General features: G+C 47.3%; 1 protein-coding gene across 1 annotated transcript in view; it reads right to left on the reverse strand.

Moving 5' to 3' along the window:
- Positions 1-20,919, reverse strand: part of CPNE6 (copine 6) — a 32,460-nt gene extending 11,541 nt beyond the window's left edge. Inside the window, exons 1-7 of the mRNA XM_083706806.1 lie at positions 20,748-20,919; positions 20,677-20,712; positions 14,562-14,722; positions 10,048-10,236; positions 7,290-7,364; positions 4,035-4,109; positions 2,815-2,898 (exon numbers count right to left, since the gene is read on the reverse strand). Of these exons, the coding sequence (XP_083562932.1) occupies positions 2,815-2,898; positions 4,035-4,109; positions 7,290-7,364; positions 10,048-10,236; positions 14,562-14,714 (576 nt within the window). The 5' untranslated portion in view covers positions 14,715-14,722; positions 20,677-20,712; positions 20,748-20,919. The remainder of the gene's footprint in view (positions 1-2,814; positions 2,899-4,034; positions 4,110-7,289; positions 7,365-10,047; positions 10,237-14,561; positions 14,723-20,676; positions 20,713-20,747) is intronic.
- Positions 20,920-21,370: the final 451 nt, after the last annotated feature.

Here is a 21,370-nt window from a genome sequence, read left to right on the forward strand (position 1 = left end):
CGGTATCTCTCTATGTGTTGTTAACTGTTTTTGATCGAAACCTTTAATATTTCTTGTAAACTGCTTAAGAGGTTTGCATACAACCAAGAGGTACATGGATTTTGTTAAGTAAAAGAAAATAAATACTTGGGTGAAAATCCTTGTGGGGAAACCGTGGAACAAACTGAGATAATATACCACATTTTTCGCTCTATAAGACGCACCAGACCACAAGATGCACCTAGTTTTTGGAGGAGGAAAACAAGAAAACAAATATTCTGAATCTCAGAAGCCAGAACAACAAGAGGGATCGCTGCGCAGTGAAAGCAATGATCCCTCTTGCTGTTCTGGCTTCTGGGATAGCTGTGCAGCCTGCATTCGCTCCATAAGACGCACACACATTTCCCCTTACTTTTTAGGAGGGAAAAAGTGAGTCTTATAGAGCAAAAAATACGGTAAACCAGCACCACCAGTAACAACAACCTTAGCCGTGTTGCTGCTGCTGCTATTGTTTCGCAAATGTTTGCCAACTTACTTAAGAAGGCTGCTGTCAGTCAGAGTAAACTACACTGAACTAGATGGACCAAAAGGGTCTGGGTTTAGGGTCAGGCAACTTCCTGTGTCCCTAATCTTATATATTCCCATACTTAAAAGAGGAGGGAGGCAAAGCTATGAGTGGATCAGCTCAGTGGCTGTGTCTCCGCGGCAGATTGGATGGGAACATAAATTCTGATTCAGAGGTTCCGGGCAGCTGCTGTCTTTGGCAAAGACTCTGTTAATGCCAACGCAACTAGTTAATATGGATCCATTAGCCTTCAACGGTTTGACCACCCAAACATCCGAACCTCTTTTCCCGCTGTCTGAAAGCATCTCTTCCTCATGGTCCTATCACACACATCCTGCCTTCAAGTCATTCTTCTCCACTTGATTCATGCGCAATTTCACCTTCCCAGTCCATGGATGAATCTGAAGAGTATGCCGATGACCTAGTACTTGTATCTAGAACCCAGGTGGGCCTGAGACGGCTGCTTGCAAAATTAAGTTCATATTGCACGAGGAATGCTTTATCTATAAACTATGATAAGATGCAGGACATTGTATTTGGGAAGCGTTCTAAAAAGCATGTTTGGCACCTGGATGAACACATCATAAACCAAGTAAATACGTTTAAATATCTTGGATTGATTTATTCAGAAACGGCATCTTGGAATACACAGCTATCCAATATTAAATTGCAAGCCTTTAAATCAGCAAAAGCTATTCTGAAATTTGCTGCCTGTAAAGGTGGAAATCTGGTCAACCCAGCTCTATCTGTGTATAAAGCAAAAACAATGGCCCAGATTCTATATGGTGCAGAGGTTTGGGGTACCTCAAAGGTCTCCGGTCTGGAACCCCCACAGAATTATTTTTTAAGAGTACTTTTAGGTTTACCCAGAGAAGTGGAATCTGCCGTGGTCAGGTTGGAAACTCGCATGTTGAGCATAGAGAGCCAGATAGATAAAAGAATTCTCTGTTCCTGGTTTAGAGTTCAACAGATGGACAACACTAGGCTACCAAAAAAATGCCTGATTGAGCTCTCAAATGGATTACCCCTTAAAAACTGGGTACATCACGCTGCCCAACTGATGGGCAAATATGACCTCTCAGTGACTGAGATTAAAGAACATCCCTTATATTCATATTCCCATACTTAAAAGGGGAGGAGGCAAAGCTATGTGTGGATCAGCTCAGTGGCTGTGTCTCCGCGGCAGATTGCGTGGGAAAAGAAATTCTGATTCAAAGGTTGTCTGGCAGCTGCTGTCTTTGGCAAAGACTCTGTTAATGCCAATGCAACTGGTTAATATGGATCCATTAGCCTTCAACGGTTTGACCACCCAAACATCCGAACATCTTTTCCCGCTGCCTGACAGCATCTCCTCCTCATGGTCCTATCACACACACCCTGCCTTCAAGTCATTCTTCTCCACCTGATCCACGCGCAATTTCATCTTCCCAGTCCATGGATGAATCTGAAGATGATGATTGCAGTATTATAGGGTTGACATGCATCCAGATTTTTTTGGATTGTCCAGGATTCAAGTGGCAGAATTAGTGGGGCGGGGGGATTTCAAAAAAATATCGGGGTTTTTGCCAACAGAACCAGAAAGTGCCTTTTGGGGAGTTATTTAAAAAAAGATTTTTACTTCTTGAAATACACACAAACACACAGTAAAGGTAAAGGTAAAGGACTCCTGGATAGTTAAGTCCAGTCAAAGGCGACTCTGGGTTTGCGGCGCTCATCTCGCTTTCAGGCTGAGGGAGCCAGTGTTTGTCCACAGACAGTTTTCCAGGTCATGTGGCCAGCAGGACTAAACTGCTACTGGCACACGGAGGACCTTGACGAGTGCCAGAGCGCACGGAAATGCCGTTTACCTTCCCGCCACAGCAGTACCTATTTATCTACTTGCACTGGCGTGCTTTCGAACTGCTAGGTTGGCAGGAGCAGGGACAGAGCAACGGGAGCTCACTCCGTCGCAGGGATTCGAACCGCCGACCTTCCGATCGGCAAGCCCAAGACGTTCAGTGGCTTAGACTACAGCGCCACCCGCGTCCCTATATATATAAACCAAACACACACCGTGCCTTTTCCCCTGACAGGGACTCAAGGCGGCTTAAAGATAAAACAAGAACAGCTAAAGATATGGGGGGGGGGGCATTAAAAAATGATTAAGGATTAATAGAATTAAAACTGCATATACAGCACAGAACCAGCCCCCTCATTAAAAGCAGCCAGTTCCTAAAACTCCCCCTTAGTCCTCTGCCGCTAAACACGCCATGCAGCCCATAATAGCTCACCTCTGTCCTCCAGACCAGGTGTTCTTTCTCGTTGCTGTTGACCTTATAGATCTCCAGGAAAGGATCGGATTTGCTGAAGAAATCCTACAAGGATCAGGGAGAGGGTTCAGTCGTCTGAATGCTATGGGGCAAGGCAGAGCTGAGGTTCGGCTAGGGATGGGGGGCTTAATCAGTCAATTTCAGTTTCTATCAGCTTCTCATTTTCCCAGTCTTACATTCATTTCTCCAGATTTCCACATCAGCTTTCTTTATTTCTTTTTAAAGTCTTTATTAAAAATTTTTTTGAAAGTACAAACGAAAAATGAAACGAAGGAAAGCAGATGTAGAGGCTGAGTCATTAGCATAGCCAGCTTAAGACAGCTCAATAACGAGGCATACTGATAATCTTAACCATTTCTTTCTCCTTTATGTTTTCTTTACAGTGTTTCAAGAATTAGCTCAAAAGATCCATGGTCTAGCATACATCAAGGGCTTATTTAAATCAGTAAACACATCAATTCAGTTTGTGGTTTTTTAAAAAGTGTCCTTGTGAACATTCATCAGGATTTTAGTGGGACTTTATGCAAATATACCTAACAGACGACCAAATCTCCCCCTTTCTCCACTTCCACATCTAGAAATGTATGATTGATGAGATAATCCTGTCCACTGGACCAACTCCAAACACCTCAAAATGTGGCCAGTTTTCGGATTCCACAGAGCTCTGCTCTGTGCGATCTGCCTTATAGCTGCAGTCTGTGATTTCAGCTCAGCAGTGATTTCAGCTTGTGGAAGCTAGCCAGGGCTGCATACGTAGCCTAGCATCCCATCTTTGTCTCCAGTGAAGTGTAGGTGGGTTCCCACAAGGCAAGACACAGTGATAACAGCAAGAACCTTTATTGAACTACATTGCTGGGAAACCGAGGCAAAGCAACTGCCTATATACATTTCTGAAAGCCTGGGCCACTCCCAACGTGATTGGCTGTCTAAACTTCCAAACTGCGAATCACGACTCAGAGTTGAAGGGCCAATGGCAGAGACCCAAATCCTGAAGTGTTCTGCGATTGGACGTCATGTATCGAATCAGAACACGGGAGCTCAGAATCCTTAATCCAGACTCAAGCTCAGACAAACACAGACCACTGAATACATTTCTCAAAGTGAAGAAGAGTTCTGTGGAACTCGAAAAACCACTTTTTTTCTTTTTTTTTTGCAAGGCTGGCATTTTACTTTTTACCTACCTTGTCGTCCAGCTCCTGCCCATGAAATTCCAGTTGCACAAACTCGTTGGTTCTGGACACCTCCTCTGCTTCAATCTGCGGCGATACAAGTCCCAGGTAGATAAACATCTCCAAGCATTTATTCTGTTTTCTTGAACACAGGCCTTCTGACTACCATAAAAAAACTTGCAGCGTGCCAAATGCCCCCCCCCCCAATCCCTGGCACTGGCCCTTTCCCCCCTCCCCATAGACTGTGCTTAAATATAGAAGAGTCGCCGCATACCCATGTTCAAAAACTCAGGGGCTGACCTTTAGTCGGGCATTATCTCTCAGATAACGTACCTTGCAGGGGTGTTGGAAAGGAGGGAAATGAGGGAGGGGGGAGCCACGATCTCCTTGGGAAAAGGGAGGCTAACAGCATAATGCGAAACAAACAAGCACACAATGAGCAGGCTATCTTGGCTAAATCAGAACAGGTGATTCCAGAAGCCTCGTGTAAGTAAGCCAAGCTGCAGAGGCGGGTTGAAATTGAGGTTATGGCCAGGCAGTCAGGGCAAAAACTCCTTCGGACTTCAAGGCACCAGATTCACCCAGCTCATTTATATTCCTGTATTCCATTCCTGCCCATATTGACAAATGGCAGCTGAATTAATTTGAACGCCACTGAATGCCAAGACAGGTGAACAGTTTCCACGTTTAAAAACCAATCTGACAAGCATTCAACGCCCAGGATTTATTTTATGTTGGGGGGGAGGTAGGACACCCCCCTGTCATTATCCTCTGTCCGGCTCTGTCTAGCAGATTTGGAATGAAATGTCTCAACAACAGTTCTTTTAAATCACTTTCTTTTGATCTCAAGCACTCTGAAGAATCTGTCAAAATCTTCCTGCATTTTCTACTTTTAGTTGAGTGTTTTTATTCCCTTACTTGATTTAGGGGGCCAGCTGCCCTCCTGCCCCCATAATTAAAATACGAAGTAAAGAAAACCCATCAAAACATTAAAATATATACCGTATTTTTCGCTCTATAAGACGCACCAGACCACAAGACGCACCTAGTTTTTGGAGGAGGAAAACAAGAAATAAAATATTCTGAATCTTAGAAGCCAGAACAGCAAGAGGGATTGCTACACAGTGAAAGCAGTGATCCCTCTTGCTGTTCTGGCTTCTGGGATAGCTGCGCAGCCTGCATTCGCTCCATAAGACGCACATAGATTTCCCCTTACTTTTTAGGAGGGAAAAGTGAGTCTTATAGAGCAAAAAATACGGTAGTTTAAATGTGCAATGGGTAAACTGGGGGGACTTGCACCGGTGAAGCTGGTGTCTGAGGGGATGAGAGGCGATGCAAACGTTCTGCCTGAGGGGTATTACGTCAACAACTGGCAACTGCCGATGTGCCGGCCGGACCCACAGTAAGAAGCGCAATCCTCCTGGTGCGCTGGAACAAGGAGGTTTACCTCCCTGGGCCTCCAGTGGGGAGAGATAGTGCTGTAGCTAAAGGGTAGAGCCTCTGCCTCGAATGCAGGGGGTCCTGAGTTCGAAAACCAGCAGCACTTGCAGGCAGGGCTGGGACAGACTCCTGCCAAAAATCCCAGAGCTGCTGTAAGTCAGTGTGTGCAGCATTGAGCTAGGTGGGCTGGTGGTCTGGTTCAGGATATAGCAGGTTCCTGCTGTTAAGTTGTGGGTGAACATATCAGACGACACAGCAATTCTTCAAACAGCTCTTGTTTATTCACAGGCCAGGACAGAACTGAACTGAAGGGCTCAGTCAGCCTGCTTATATAGAGCTCTAGTACCACGTTACTGTAACAACTTTCTAAAACTATCCAATCACTGAACATCACTTTCGATCCTTTATTTGCATAACTATCTACAGTATCCCCCTGCTGGCCCAGGGTGAGAACTTCAGTACATAACACCTGCGTTGGCTGGGAACTGCCTAGTTTCTCGACAGGAGGGTGCAGAATGCTGCAGCGGGGCTCCTCACGGGGTCCCTGCCATGGGAGCATATTCACCCAGTGCTTTACCAGTTGCACTGGCTCCCAGTGGAGTATCTGGTCAGGTTTAAGGTGCTGGTTTTGACCTTTAAAGCCCCTTGTGGCTTAGGGCCCTCGTATTTATGGGACCGCCTCTCCTGGTCTGCCCCGCAGAGGACCTTAAGGTCCATGAATAATCGTAGTTTAGAGGTCCCAGGCCCTAAGGAAGTTAGATTATCCTCCACCAGGGCCTTCTCTGTGATGGCTCCGACCTGGTGGAATGCTCTGTCCCATGAGACCAGGGCCCTGCAGGATTTAACTTCCTTCCGCAAAGGCCTGTAAGCTATTCCTCCTGGCTTTCAATTTGAACTTAGCCTGATCTTTTATTCCTCTTCCTTCCCTCCCCCTCCCCTTTTTATGAAGATTACCCGCTCTGGGACCCCACAGCTAATTCTCCCCTGGTCTCCTCGCTGGCCCAAATAGGACTAATTTAGCCAGCTAGCCCTGGTGATCATCTAACGTTTATTGGATGGATTTCCCCCCTAAATTGATTTTTGAATTCTGAGTTTATTGTTAGTTACGTTTTATACTGTATTTTATGCTGTTTTTTGTTGCATCAATTAAGTGTTTTAAATTTATTGTTAGCCGCCCTGAGCTTGGTTTTTTTGAACTGGGACGGGCGGGGTATAAATAAAAAATTATTATTATTTTAAAAAACCAGATCCTTTGAAAAGCAAGGGCAAGGCTTTGCATTCATCATTCGGCACTTTCCAAGTGTTCTGGTCCAACCTCCTTCGCGACACCCCTGCAAGGTTGGCCAGTCTGGTAAACAAACGTCACACCTTAAGTGAAGCCCTGCCCCTTTCTGACAGCAAGAGCTGCTTGACAGCGGAACGGTCTGCCTCAGGAGGTTGCGGGCTCTGCTGCCTCGGAGGTTTTTAAGCAGAGGTTGGGTGACCATCTGCCATTTCTGCACTGTTGTGATTCCTGCATTGCAAGGGTTTGGACTACATGAATCTTGAGATCACTGCGAACTCTACAAACCTGTGATTCTATCATTCTAACCCCAGCGGATTCCAGGTAGCCAACTGCACTCTGTGCATGCTCAGGAGCGCTCTTGCGACCCGCAGATTCCGAGGCTGACCTCTAGACATGGAAAAGAGGCTCCCTCCTGGCTCTTCGTCTCTTGCCTGTCCTTTGAGTGTCTTTGTCCTTCCTTGTCCCTCCCTCAACAGGCTCTCCCATCCTCCTCCTTCTCCCCCCGCCATCCACCCCCCCCCCCGACCGACCGATTTTTGTACCGTGATGGTTGACTTCTCAACAATCTCTCCGCTTGTCAGCTGCAGCTGCTTTGTGACCTTGGTTTGGGAGACAATCTGGGGAGCCGGCAGTTGAGTCACAGGCAGGCAGGCGGGCGAGGAAGGAGGGAAGAAGGGCAGAGAATGAATTGTGCTTCAGGGGAAGGAAGAGAGTGACATGTTTATTTGCTGAATTGCTTGTTTAAAATGTATACACCGCTAGGCCAAAGCAGTTTACGAAGAAAGATAAAAACCATAAAATCAGGAAATATTTATAATGCGTGAAAACACTAAACAGATTAAAATCCACATTAGCTAATGAAGAGAAGGGGAGAAAGAGAGGGAAGGAAGGACGGTAGAAGGAAGGAGGGAGAGAAAGAGAAAGAGAAAGAGAAAGAGAAAGAGAAAGAGAGAGAGGGGGGGGAAGGAAGGAGATGAGAAAGGAAAGGAGGGAGGGAAAATATAGAATGAAAAGGGAGGTGGAAAGCATCTTCCTGTCCCAAATTACAGGGGTTTCCAGACTGTTGCTGTTTTCAGGTGAGACTCGGATTGTATACCAACAAATTCAGCTTGTAGAATTAATATTGGTTAATATTAGTATTAATATCCCGCCATCGGACTTCTTGCAGTAACAAAAGTGATGGGAAAATGCCCTGGAAACTGGGGGATTAATGAATAGCTGGCATCATGAGACGTTCCTGCAAATGTCATCAGGGGGGCCGACTTATAAAAAATATTGGGGGGGCGGGGGCCCATACCGACTTATAAAAAATATTGGGGGGGCCCAAGACCTCCAAACCGCTGCTGCTGGGGGAACGAAAGGGGCGAGCCCCGGGCTGCCCCGACCTTAAGTGAACCTGTGAGGGCCCGCCCTTTGCGGCAGCCGATTGGCTGCCGCCGTGGGTGGTGAATATTAATGAGCTAGGGGGAATCCCCGCATCTCGTGGGGCTGACGCCAGCCCAGTGAGATTGTTGATGGGTCGAGAGCCCGCAACCCCACCCCCTCTCTAGATCGGGAGTGGCTTTGTTTTAACTCATTACTGAATGTATTTTAAAAGGTAACTATCGTCAAACAAGGAAAATAAAAAATACCAACATAATTTTGTGATTTTACAAAGCATAATCTAACTAATAATTTTCTTAAATTATTGGGGGGCGGAGCCCCCCCAAATGAATTTTTGAGGGGGCTCGGGCCCCCTCAGGCCCCATGGAGTCGGCGCCTATGAATGTCATACAAGGAAATCTGGATGAACGCTCAATAAACAGGTCCACAAAGGAGCCCATGCATACGGAAAGAGAACTTGCCCAGGGTTCAAAACCTAGCATACGATTTAGCTCCCTGGAAATTTCCACTTTCCTTTAAAAAAAAGTCATCCAACAAATTTCTAGCCCTCATGAGTGGCTAGCACACTGCACTTCATCTGGGGCCTAAGGGCAATTGTTATTATTGTTATTTATTAAATCTGTACGCCGCCCATCATCTGCAAATCTCAGGGCAGTTCATAAAAATACAAGCCACATTCCCAAGAAGAGTTTAAATATGCAGAGAGCTTTCTGGGTTTATTTTAGAAAATCAGCTGGGCATTACATTAGCTGCCCGCCTCCCCAATGTTTAAACTATTTAGAAGGAAGTCGGCAAGATCAAGCTTTAGGCATCATAAATCCAGCAGGAATCCTTTATCCAAAGGCTTGGGGAGACCAGAAGCCTAATAGATCAGATTTTAGTAAGGGAAGGTATTGGAACACTTAAATATTGTTCAGCTAACAGCCACATGTAAGGAGGGAGAGGAGTTTAGTATAATTAAATGGAACCTAGTAACTGATTGGGACGCGGGTGGCGCTGTGGGTTAAACCACAGAGCCTAGGACTTGCTCATCAGAAGATCAGCGGTTCGAATCCCCGCAACGGGGTGAGCTCTCGTTGCTCAGTACTTGCTCCTGCCAACCTAGCAGTTTGAAAGCACGTCAAAGTGCAAGTAGATAAATAGGTACCGCTCCGGCCGGAAGGTAAACGGCGTTTCCGTGCGCTGCTCTGGTTCGCCAGAAGCGGCTCAGTCATGCTGGCCACATGACCCGGAAGCTGTATGCCGGCTCCCTCGGCCAGTAAAGTGAGATGAGCACCGCAACCCCACCCACAGTCGTTTGCGACTGGACTTAACTGTCAGGGGTCCCTTTACCTTTTTAGTAACTGATTATATTGAAAGGGAATTGGGAATTTCAGAACAGGAAATGGATTATCTGTGTTTAGCAAGGAATGGATCGTCTGTGTTTAGCAACCGAAGGAAAAGCGGAAAGCTTTAAACGAAACGGAAAACAAGTCAGACACCTGTTGAAGCCTCTGCTCCAACATATCAAACACTATTTCGATCATTCATTCTAGCTCCAAAATAGTGAAATGATTAAATTTTGCACACGTTTTGAAAACCAACTCTTTAACTATTGGCGTTCTCAAAACCTCGGGCACGTAGATTGTGCCTCGGCTGGACGAAACGACGCTGCCTATTTAAAAGTGAAACGAGCAAACCACGCCGCGAAACTTGAAAGCCTCGTTATCGCCGCATTTGGTTGCCAGAGCAAGCAAAGCCTATGAGTTTCCCAAGTGCTGCCCCACGGGCAGATGACATCGCTGCTCCTACTGTCCCTTCCCCACCCACCCACAACCCTTTAGAGAAATCCTAATAAATTGACATTTGGGCCTCTATTTCCCAAAAATACAGTGAGAGAAAGGTTTACCCCCCCCCCCCGGGTCAAACCAGCCTTACCTGGCCTAAGGTGCACTCGATGGTGCCCAGGAGGGCTGCCGTTTCGGACCCCACGTCTTCGGCGCTCTCTCCATCGGCGTCGAAGACATCAAACCTCAAGATCTGCATCTCTTCGAAGAAGTAGTCCAGGGCAAATACATGGCCAAAGACGGGGTTCCGGGAGCCGCGGAGGACCTCGGAGCGCCCCACCTGGGAGAAGAGGCAGAAAGGGGGAAGGAGGGAGTTTCGGGACGAGGTTTTGCTGCGGGTTGGACTAGATGAGCTCTGGGGGTGCCCTTCCAACTCTGTCTTTCTATGCTCCTTTGATTCTATGAGGCTAAGCACTAAAGGAAGCAGGTTTCTTATAAAATGGACCTTCAGGCCAGGCTCGTGCCAATCTAGGGCCTTGCCAATGTGTTGGACTACAAATCCCATCAGCCTCAGATTGGCAGAGGCTGACATAGGGCTTATCCCCCTCTTTCCTTTTGTCCCGCTGACGCTTTGTGTCCGAGTGTGGGGTTTTGTGCAGGTTTTCGCAGGGGAAGGTCTAGAGCAGGGGTCAGCAAACTTTTTCAGCAGGGGGCCGGTCCACTGTCCCTCACACCTTGTGGGGGGCCTGACTATATTTTGAAAAAAGAACGAATTCCTATGCCCCACAAATAACCCAGAGATGCATTTTCAATAAAAGCACAGACTCTACTCATGTAAAAACACCAGGCAGGCCCCACAAATAACCCAGAGGTGCATTTTAAATAAAAGGGCACATTCTACTCAGGTGAAAACACACAGATTCCTAGACTGTCCACACGCCGGATTTAGGCAGCGATTGGGCCGGATCCGGCCCCCGGGCCTTAGTTTGCCTACCCATGGTCTAGACTAGAGTTCAAAAAGAGGGGTGCTTGGGCAGAGAACTTTAAATCACTGGTGGTCCTGGAAAGACTGGAGGGAAGGTTAGTTTGGATAAGCTCTTAGCTAGAAATGGAAAGCCATTTTTTAAAAAATCCGTAGCTGCTTCTTCTTCTTGTTGTTGTTAAATTAATATTTTATTAGGAGAATTTCATTCGTAAAATGAAAGTGTGATAAAAAAGGGAAAAGGAAAAAGGCGAATGAAAATAGAAACAAAAGGAAAACAATCACATTTCCGTACCTTCGTAAACAGATGTGTCTGGTCTTATTATCCTAGTACAGATATATTCATCAGTAACCTAATATATGCCGTGTATAGTCATTCCAAATATCACTATATTTATCCAAAGAAAGTCTGCGTCTACAGGCAGTCCGTTCATATATTGCCAAGATTGTCATATTGTCAAATCATTGATTAAGGGAATCATATCTCTAATTTTCCAGTTCGCCAGAAATTTTCAGTAGCCAGTTAACATGTGATTCAGCTGCCGTTTTGAACTGATTTAACTTGTTTTTATTCCCTGTTTGTGTCATCTTACCTCCAAATAATTCAAGGCAGCTTTTAAAAGCAATACAATAATAAAACTGCTATAAGAGTTTACTATCTATTACCTCTCCCCAGTACTAAAATTTTCGCTTAAATACTCATCCATGGGTACATTTTATCCCAATAGCTAATCAACTTCCTCCCAATGCTCTTCTTGAAAATGGCGTTGCATCTCTTTGTTACCATTTTTAAAATCGCTGATATTACAGATATAATCATAATGGGTGAAAAAGGAGCAAAAGGGATATTTACAAATCAATTCCTGCTTTCAGACGGCAATGTTTTAAATCTGTGCTTTGTGTTGTTGTGGTTTTCTTTCTGATGAAATCTGCTCCGAGTGCTTTATAAGCAGAAAGTCAGGATGATGCCAATAATATTATTATTTTTTATTAATTACATAATATTTATACACTGCTTGATCGTTGGAAAAAACCACACACGCCTCAAAGCAGTTGACGAAAATAACAAACTTCTCTGCGAAAACAGTTCAAAACTATTTAAAACCTTTAAAAGATTAAGATCAGATTAAAGCACACATCGGCATTCTAAATATCTGGGTAGGCTTGCTGAGACAAAAATGTTTTTAGCAGGTGCGGAAGAGAGTACCGGGAAGGCACCTGCGGGATATCAAGTGGCAAGGAGTTCCGAAGTACAGGTGCTGCCACACTAAAATCTTGATTTCTGACAGGTGCGAATCAGGTCTCATGTTTCACCTGTAGCAATAACAATCCTGTAGATTGAAACGGTCAAGTGGGAGGTGGGGGTGGGATTGTTGATCTTCCAGGTAAACTGATCTCAAGGGTTTTATATCCTAAAAGTAATCCTTTGAACTTGGCCAAGTAGCAAATCGGCTACCAGTGGCAGATTTCTGAGCACAGGTGCTGTATGCTGACAAGGCCTCACCCCTGTCAGCAATTGTGCTGAAGCATTCTACACAAGCTGCCGCGTCCGAATCAATATTATTACTATTGGTACTCATGGCGTTTCTGCAGCCACGGAAGAAATGTTTTGTGGGGCTTGCAAAAGTGCCTGATCTGCAGGTCGGAGTAGTCGAGTGGACATGCGTGGGGTTTATACGTAGGCAAACGGAAGCATCAGCCACGCACAGGTGAGGGACTGTAAATCATAGAATTGCAGAGATGGAAGGGAACCCTGGGGTCATCTAGTCTGACCCGCTGCAATGCAGGAACCTCAACGAAAGCCTCGCACTCCGGGATAGCTCAGTCGGTAGATCATGAGACTCTTAATCTCAGGATTGTGGGTTTGAGCCCCATGTTGGCCAAAAAAGATTCCTGCGTTTCAGCGGGTCAGACTAGATGTCCTTTGGGGTACCTTCCCACTGTATGATTCTATGACCAATGGCCAGGATTGGGAATCTGAGGGAAACCCCACAAGGTTTGCAGATAATATTAAGGGGGAGGGAAACCTTAAGCACAGAGAGACGTCTAAACAGGAAGCCCTGCGCACTGCAGCAAAGTGTTACAGTTCTCACTCATCACATACATTTCTCTGACGAAAATAGGGATGTCCCCTTCCATCATGATAATTTTACTATTTATACCCCACACGTCTTACTGGTTTGCCCCAGCCCGTTTCTGGGCAGCTCCCAATATATATAAAAACACAATAAAACATTAAACATTTCAAAAAACCTTCTAGTTTGCCTTCCGTCGGCTCGGGGGTCAGATAGCTCCATACCCTCCAAGGAAAACAGGGGCATCCTAAGGGAAAGTGGGACATTCCGGGATCGAATCAGAAACCGGGACGCCTTCTCTAAATCAGGGGTGTCCCTGGAAAATAGGGACCCCCAATCAGCCTCTGGAATACAGTTTATTTACACTGCAATATTGCGAGCAGTTTTGCCCAACAATTTAATGTGGAAGGTACTGGTTCATTAAAGCTCAAAAGGAAGGTTTGGACAATTAATGATTGGGAGTTGCTGCGCCATTAAACTTCAGATAACAGACTCGGACAACATCCTGGATTGGAATGGAGTCAGAGGAGGCAGTTGGAAGAATATGTATATACAAATAAAGCTGTATTCGACGGATGAAAGGATATATGATGCTTGACAGGATTGAGAATCGTGGAACCAGGGACGGAGAATTTTAAAGCGTTAAAATCGAGATGTGGAAAATATGGGAGAGACAGAACTGAGATGTGGAGATATGCTTCAGAGGTCCAGACTGTGGGGAGCTCCGAAAAATCAATAATTTGGATTATAATTTGGTCTTTTTTTATCTTAGTTTTTTATTTTAATTGGATTATTATGATTGGATATATTAACTGGATTTTTTAAATTGGAAAATCAATAAAAAGGATTTTAAAAAAAGAAAATAGGGACCCTCAGAGGTCATCAGCCCAGTCAAAAGTGGCACTCTTACACACCAGTAAAATTAGCAAAAATGTATAAAGTAATAAATGCTGGAAGTGTAAAGAAAAAGAAGGAACATTTTATCATATGTGGTGGGAGTGTAAAAAAGTGAAATGCTTTTGGGAAAAGATATATAATGAGTTTTTAAAAATGTTGAAATATACATTTGTTAAGAAACCAGAAGCATTTCTACTAGGAATAATAGGGAATGAAATTAATAAGAAAGAAAGGAAGTTGTTCTTATACGCAGTAACAGCAGCAAGAATATTACTGGCCCAAAAATGGAAACAAGAAGAATTACCTACGATTGAAGAATGGAGAATGAAATTAATGGAATATGCAGAACTGGATAAATTAACAGGAAGGGTCCGGAACCGACAGGACCAGAAATTCACTGAAGACTGGATTAAATTTACAGACTATATGAAAAGTATATGTGATGACCAGATAACGTTTGTAAGCTTTCAGGAAGTTCTGTGAAACTGTGTGGTAGAAATATTGTATAAAAAATAAGGTAAAGTAAGATATTATTGTAGTACAATATTAAATTAAGAAATGTGAAAGAAGTGATCAAAATGGAGAATTATCAGACATGCTGATGGAAGTCCAAAAAAGAGGATGTTGGTGATAAATTGGAAGTTTTGTTTTGTATAATTTTATATTGGAAAATTAATAATAATAACATTTTTTAAAAAGTGGCGCTCTTACCTCGCTCCATTGTCCAGCGCTGAGCTGGTGAAGAACCAGGCAGGGGTCGGGTTTGGCGGCATCTTCGCGCTCCGACAGGCTCCAGCAGGAAACTCTGAGCTCCACTCGGCTGGCGCCCAGCGCCACGGGTTGAGAGTCGACCCCTTCCGACATGGCGGGTCCTAAGTGGGGTCAAGGGGTCGAAGGGAGCAGAAAGGAAGAAGGGGAAGAGATTGGCGGGCGGACACAAGCAGAAGGATATTGCTTAACGGAATGGGGAGCTGGGTGGTTGGGAAAGAAGGGATGGAACTGGGAGAGGTCCGAGTGAAGGAATAGGACAATAAGAAAGGAGAGGAATGGAAAATGTCCAGATTCTCATGGGAGAACCAAATGGTCAATTACATACAGCCAGTTTCTAGAATCGAGCGTGTCAATCTGGAAATATCTTCCACCTAATCTGTCCCCCCAAAATATATTCCTGGCTTGTGGGGGTGGGTAGGGAAACTCTGCAATTCCTCCCCAGTGAGAGAAACGGGCTCTTCACCTGCTCGGTCACAAAGGCCTTTTCACTTCTGTTCAAATCCTTCCCCACAGCTGAGCTTTCGAGGCAGAAAACAGATGCCTTTGGGAACCCCAGCTCATAGCAAAAAAACAACAACAAACCGAGGTAAAAGTTCAGAGAAATCATTTTTCGTCCAAGTGCCTCAAAATTCTGTTTCGGGCAGTGCCAGGGCTCTTCAGAGGTGTGGGCAATCAAGAAATGGTCCTTTTTTGCCAAAAAAGGAGGGTTGAAGTTGCATATAAGAGTCTCTGAAGGGGACGGAGGGCCAATCTGAAGGGGTGCTAAAAGGAGGGGGTGCTGTGAGTCAAACTAAGGTGGTGGCCTGTGGGGGGGGGGTGAGAATCACATCATTTCGCCTGGGGTGGATTTGGCAACGACAATGGCGCTCTGTTTGCGCTCAGAGGTCTGAGCAGAAAAATGGCACTGAAAAGAAGCTTCTAGGTTTCCAAGTCGGGGAGTGGGGGGTGTTATGGAGATTCCCGCCCCATTCCCCCAGTCTGCCCCTCCCTTCACCATCCACCCTGCTTCGAGCTCGGGATGCAGAATTTTGGGAGGAAATATATATATTGACACGTTCCAAACTGGCAGGGGAGCTTCTGGGACCAAGGGTTGCTGAGTCAGCTCCAGCCCTGATTTATTACACTGCGGCCTGGACGGCTGGTTTGGCTCCCACCAGGGACCTGAGTCAGGTCAAAAGCGAGAGGCTCCAGCCTGTGTGGGGAGGAGCAGAGAGCCACGGGGGGGGGGGCAAGAGGGACATCTGAGACGCCGTGGGTCTAGTTTCACGGGCCGCCGTAGACCTTTGCATTTGTAAAAGCAACACACACGCAAACTCATAACAACACGAAGACTTGGTGGCTGTGTATTCAGTTATGTACAAAAAATATATACAGAATTAGCTGGGATAGGCACAAACAGAAATCCCAGCTGGCCAGATGGAAACCCCAGGTTTAGAAGCAGTTTATCCCTGAACGGTGCAGAACAGCAGAGGGGTGCCGTCGCCACCCTTTCATGCTCGGCTGTCCGCTGTGGGGAACAGGAAGCTGGACCAAGCAGGCCTTGGGTCTGATCCAGAAAAGCTTGCTTGGAGCCTGCGCTGATGCACCGCAGCCGGGCTCAGCAGAAAAGAAAGAAGGGGGAATTGTGCCCACTGAGTATTTCCTGGAAAAGGTTTTACGGACGCTGCGACGCGCATTAATGCGCCGGGGACCAGCGCTTTGCTCCAGCGCTCAGGTTCTGTGATAAGGGAACCTCGGCTGCACGAAAAAATGTCATTTCCTGGCTCGCTGCCTCTTCTTCCTTCTCGGCTCCTCCCCCCATGTCCTGCTTTTCCAAATGCATGAAGATTTTGGTGTCTGTGTATTTTGGGTGTGTGTGTGTGTGTGTGTGTGTGTGCTGTACCACATGGCTGACTGCACACTGATTTGGTGTGCAGAGATCTCCGCCCAGTTCAAAAACCCCTTCCTAGAACGACAGTGGCTGACGAAGGATTTAAACAGAAAGTACCATGGCACTCTCGGATTATTGTTATAATTTATTGCACTGATATCCCACCTTTTTCTCAAGGCGGTGTGCATCGTTCTCCTCATTTGACCCCCACAACAGCCCTGCAAGGTAGGTGAGACTGAGAGGATGGGAATGGCCAAGGTCACCCAGCGAGTTTCACAGCAGAGTGCAGGTCTGAACCCTGGTCTCCCGAGTCGTAGTTCAACACTCTAGCCATTACACCAAACGACACTGTGGTTCATCCACACTGGCTCTCTCGACTCATTTCAGGCCTCAGTGAGTTTTGGGTGCATTTGTGCAGCAATGTGCATAGCAGTTAGTGCATTGGACCAGGCCCTCAGACACCAGGAGCTCGGATGCTTGCTCCAAACTCAGATACCGCAAGGAAGTAGAGCTGAGATGGGCCCCACTTCGTTCTGTAAAGTGTGTGAGGGGGAAACAGAGGAGCACCTCTGTCCACTTCTGCATGAGTCCCTGTTCTGGCACGACTCCTCAGGGCGAAGAGGAAATTGTCGTGTCTCTGAATGATCTGAGCACACGGCCAGAAGTGCTTCCCAGTCCCTACCTCCTTAAGCAATGTTGATTTCCCTCTGAGCAAAGGTTACAACATTTGGGTGGGGGGTTTTTTATATAGTTTTAGGGGAGAAATGGCAAGCAAGGGATATGAGATGTTCAAACCTCTTCACAGTGTGGCGAAAGCGAAGGAAGAGAGCTTTTTCTCCCTCTTCCACAAGAGTAGAAACCCGTGGGTGTCCTCAAAGGAAGCTGAGTGGGACCAGATTCCAGACAACAAAAGGAATTCCTTCTTCACACAGAGCATAAGCGGTGGAACCCACTGCCACATGAAGCAGCAGCGGCCGCCATATTGGATCGCTTTAAAAGAGGATTAGACAAATTCCTGGAGGAGATGTCTCTGAATGTCAGTTGCTGGGAAACGCAGGAGGGGAGATGGGTGTTGTGCTTGTGGGTTTTCCATATAGACTTCAAGCCAGCCACTGTGAGAAAAGGATTCTGGGATAGATGGGTCTTTGGCCTGATCCAACTGCAGAACTCAGCCTATGCTCTGTTGACTGAACAGAGGCAGGATCAGAGCAGTTTCTCATCAAGAGACACAACACAATTGCAGTTTCTGAGGATCAGCATGTCTAGAACGAAAAGACTTGTTTGGGGGCAGTTTCAGTGCTGTGGCAATTCCACAATCTTCTATTCTTAGAGGCTGTGCTGGTGTGCAACGTGCAGATGCTTAGTTGCCTTTGGAACTTGGGCCGCTTTTGGCTTTGAAGGTTCTGCCTAACTCAACAGCATCAGGGAGATTTTTTTGGAAACCTAACAGGAACAGGGCAGCCCTAGCCCATGCAGAGAGGAGAGTCTGGCAACCCACCAAGTTTGTTGCAAGGAGGCAAACGTTCTCAAGACACATCCAAATGGCACCGCGTCTAAAGAGTTCAAGGACCAAGAGATGAGGCGTGTAGCACAGCAGGCTAAAATCAGGTCAATTGTAGCTGCAACTGGAACTGTTTCAGTTAGGGTCTGGGTATGCAAGCTTCGGAGGGCCACAGAACGCTTTGACAGGCTGAGTTCATAAAAATTGAAAGGCTCCTCCGGATTGGTCCAGAGGCCGGTCAGGTGTTGCTGGGCAGCTCATGAGCCTGGCATGAGAGAGGGAGATGGCCTATAATTGTCCACCACAGCTGGCCCCCAATGCATAACGATCTCTTAGCCGTCCCAGCTAATTCCCATTGATGCACTCATTGGAAAAATCCCATTTCCAAGGCCAGCATAACAGCTTGCAGCAGTCAATCCCCTCAGTAAATCTCGGTGTTGCATGGAGAATCATTTCCCTATCCCAGAATCCCCTTGCCAAAGAGCTCTGTGGAACCCCGAAGCTTGCACGCACACACCTCTAATTATGAAATCTAGGTTAATGCCATGAAACGTCATTTGACTTACTTTGCTGGTAGAGTACACACAGCCTGGGGCAAGCAAAGATTACACAGCGAAGTGTGTTAGCTACATAGGAAACTGCTCTATCCTGAGTCAGATCATTGGTCCATCTAGCTCCATACAGTCTACACTGATTTCCAGCAGCTCTCTGGGATTTCGGGCAAGGAACGTCTCCCAAATCTTCCTGGAGGGGCCAGGGATCGAACCTGCGACCTTCTGCTTTGGCACTGAGCTACTACGTTTCACCAAAGGACATGATAGACTGAGGGTATGTGACAACCCCACCAGCACTATTGAGGAACACACAAGGTGACTGACAACTGATGGCCTGAAGGAGGCAATGTCTAAGGTGCTGGGACTGCACAATTCGAAGTCGAAGCACACCCTACGCAGAGGCACCAAGAGGACTAGAGACTTGAGTGTAACACAAGCTGAGGATCAACTGGGAGAATAACTATGGCCAAGCCACACACCTCAGCATGTGGAGAGATGCAGTGAAATGTAGCAGCCCACATGGAAGAAAACTACACACACACACACAGTGTATAAGACCAACACCTGTGCAAAACCGGGTGGCAGTTTGACAGAGTGGATCAAGGGCTGAACCGGGTCCAGAAAGACTCGGGTTCAAATCCTCGTTCACTGGGGCGGATGTCGCCTCTCAGCTTGGATTGTTGTGCGGCTGAAAAGGCAAGGGTTGGACGAAACCGTGGGAGACGGGTCCACTGCAAGCAATTGGAATAAGGGGCGGTATGTCTCTGAGAAGCAGAGGGAGGCCACGGCGGGAGGTGGGGAGAAGCCACGTGGCCACGGGGAAGGGGGCAGCGCAGGTGTGGTCAGCGGAGACCCCCAAAACCGCAAGGACCCACATCAGAAAGGAGGAACGACATAAAGCGCACACACACACGAAGAAGAGATCTAACAAAATGTGAAACAGACACCCCTTGTAGCTGTGCAGTGTTGTCACAAAGCACGACACCAAAGGCACAAAATAGGACCCCTTTTCTGATCCTGCTGAAGGGGACACCCAGACACCCCAGGTGCTCCCAAGCAGGCCAGAAAGGTGGTAATAATCCCCTGCATTTTGTTGTTGTCTGTCTCTAGAGCTCTACTGCGACTGAATATGGAGGCTCCATTTTTTTTTCACTCTTTCAGGAGAAGGATTATGAACCCTCCCAGAATCTGTCTCTTACTTTTCACATAATAATAATAATATGATTTTTGCAAAACCCGGCCCGAGTTCAGGCCATTGCAGCTTGTCTAAGTTAAATGAAGTTTTGCCTGCAAACTCCTGCTTTCGAATCTCTGGGTGATCCTGAAAGGTTTGCCTGGAGACTGGGAAGAACTAAGTGCAGTTCCACGCAGCACCGAAAGAGACTGGGACACAGGGAGGGAGGAGAGGGGAGGGGTTGTTTTCATAATCTTTCCGTGGGCAAGGAGAGAGACTCGGAAGAGGGGCGAGCAAGCCTAGCAGGGGCTCAGTTCCTGCCACACCCAGGGCAGCAACACAGCTGAGCCCTGCCCTGCAAGGCGGGAGGGCATGCCTAACGCACATGGTTAGGATCCCCTAAAGATGGACAGGATCGCAGTGCCAGACACACGCAGGACAGGGAAGGGCTCGCGCAACACCAAAACAGAGGGAAAAGGTGCACAGACATGCCAAGCGCGGTGCTCAAGTTTGTGACATACGTCACTGGCCCCAGGCGGGCGCACGAGACACGGGGGTGCAAGGCAGCTGCGCGACGCATGACCTGACTCGTGGCTGGAGGCGTGGGGCAGGGACGGCGCCACGATCCGGGCAGAGGAGCCCATGAACGCACACATAAGCAGGCACAGCCCCGTGGAAAGAGACGCGCAGCCACAGGGACTCCTAGGTGGGAAGGGGTTCCTCCCCACCCGAGGGGCACCCCTTCCTGGGGGGAGGGGTCCCGGGACACGCGCAACAACACACAACTCTGCCAAACGCGTCGCAGCAGCACCCGCACAGACAGGGCAGTGCGCGGCAGAGCATCCTTTCAGCACCAGGGACAGCTCCCGGAGCATCCCTCGTGGGCGGGGTGAGTGGCTCTCCTTGGGTACCACTGCAGGGCTGGCTGAGACAGAAGGAGGCGAGGCAGCTGTTACCTTGGCAGAAGGCTGCGGAGGATGGCTGCTCTCTTCCTTTCCTTCCTCAGCCCAGTCCTCTGGGCTGCTCTCTTCCTTTCCTTCCTCTCCTGCTGATCGGCTCTTTTCTCCCCGGCAAGTGCTGGTTGTGGCTCTGTCGTTTTCCCCTCCACCTCCACGCTCCTCCTGCCGTCTCTCGCGCGCTCTCTCTCTCTTTTTCTGCTGCTGTCACGTTCCCTCCATCCCATGTCATTCGCTGGCTCCACCCCCTTCCTAGACTCCGCAGTGTAAGGGCGGGGGAGGCCACACACTCGCTCCGAGCCATGCCTGGCGGTGGCAGCGGCGATGGGACACCTCTGGCTCCGCAAGGCGGGCGAAAAGATCAGAGGCGCTTCTGGGCTTGGGACGCTCCGCGCAGTCTTGGTGGTTCCCGTGTGGAAAAAACAAAACAAAACAAAACCCACAAAATTGTTCTAAAATGCAGGGGAAATAGATATATATATAAAATGCAGGGGAAATAGATATATATATAAGGGGAGAGAGAAATAACCAAGGAGTTGAGTCACTTTCTGGGCAAGAGAAGATGCAGTGAAACATTTGGGTGGTTTTAGGCACCGGACATCACAGAATTGATGTGCGTCTGTGCGTCTAAGGTGATACCGCTTGACCTGCATCCAGGGAGGGAGTTGATCTGCCAATTTTTGGCTCGTCTCAG

Source organism: Podarcis gaigeae (genome assembly GCF_964106915.1).
Source record: "Podarcis gaigeae genome assembly, chromosome: 13".
Taxonomy (NCBI): domain Eukaryota; kingdom Metazoa; phylum Chordata; class Lepidosauria; order Squamata; family Lacertidae; genus Podarcis; species Podarcis gaigeae.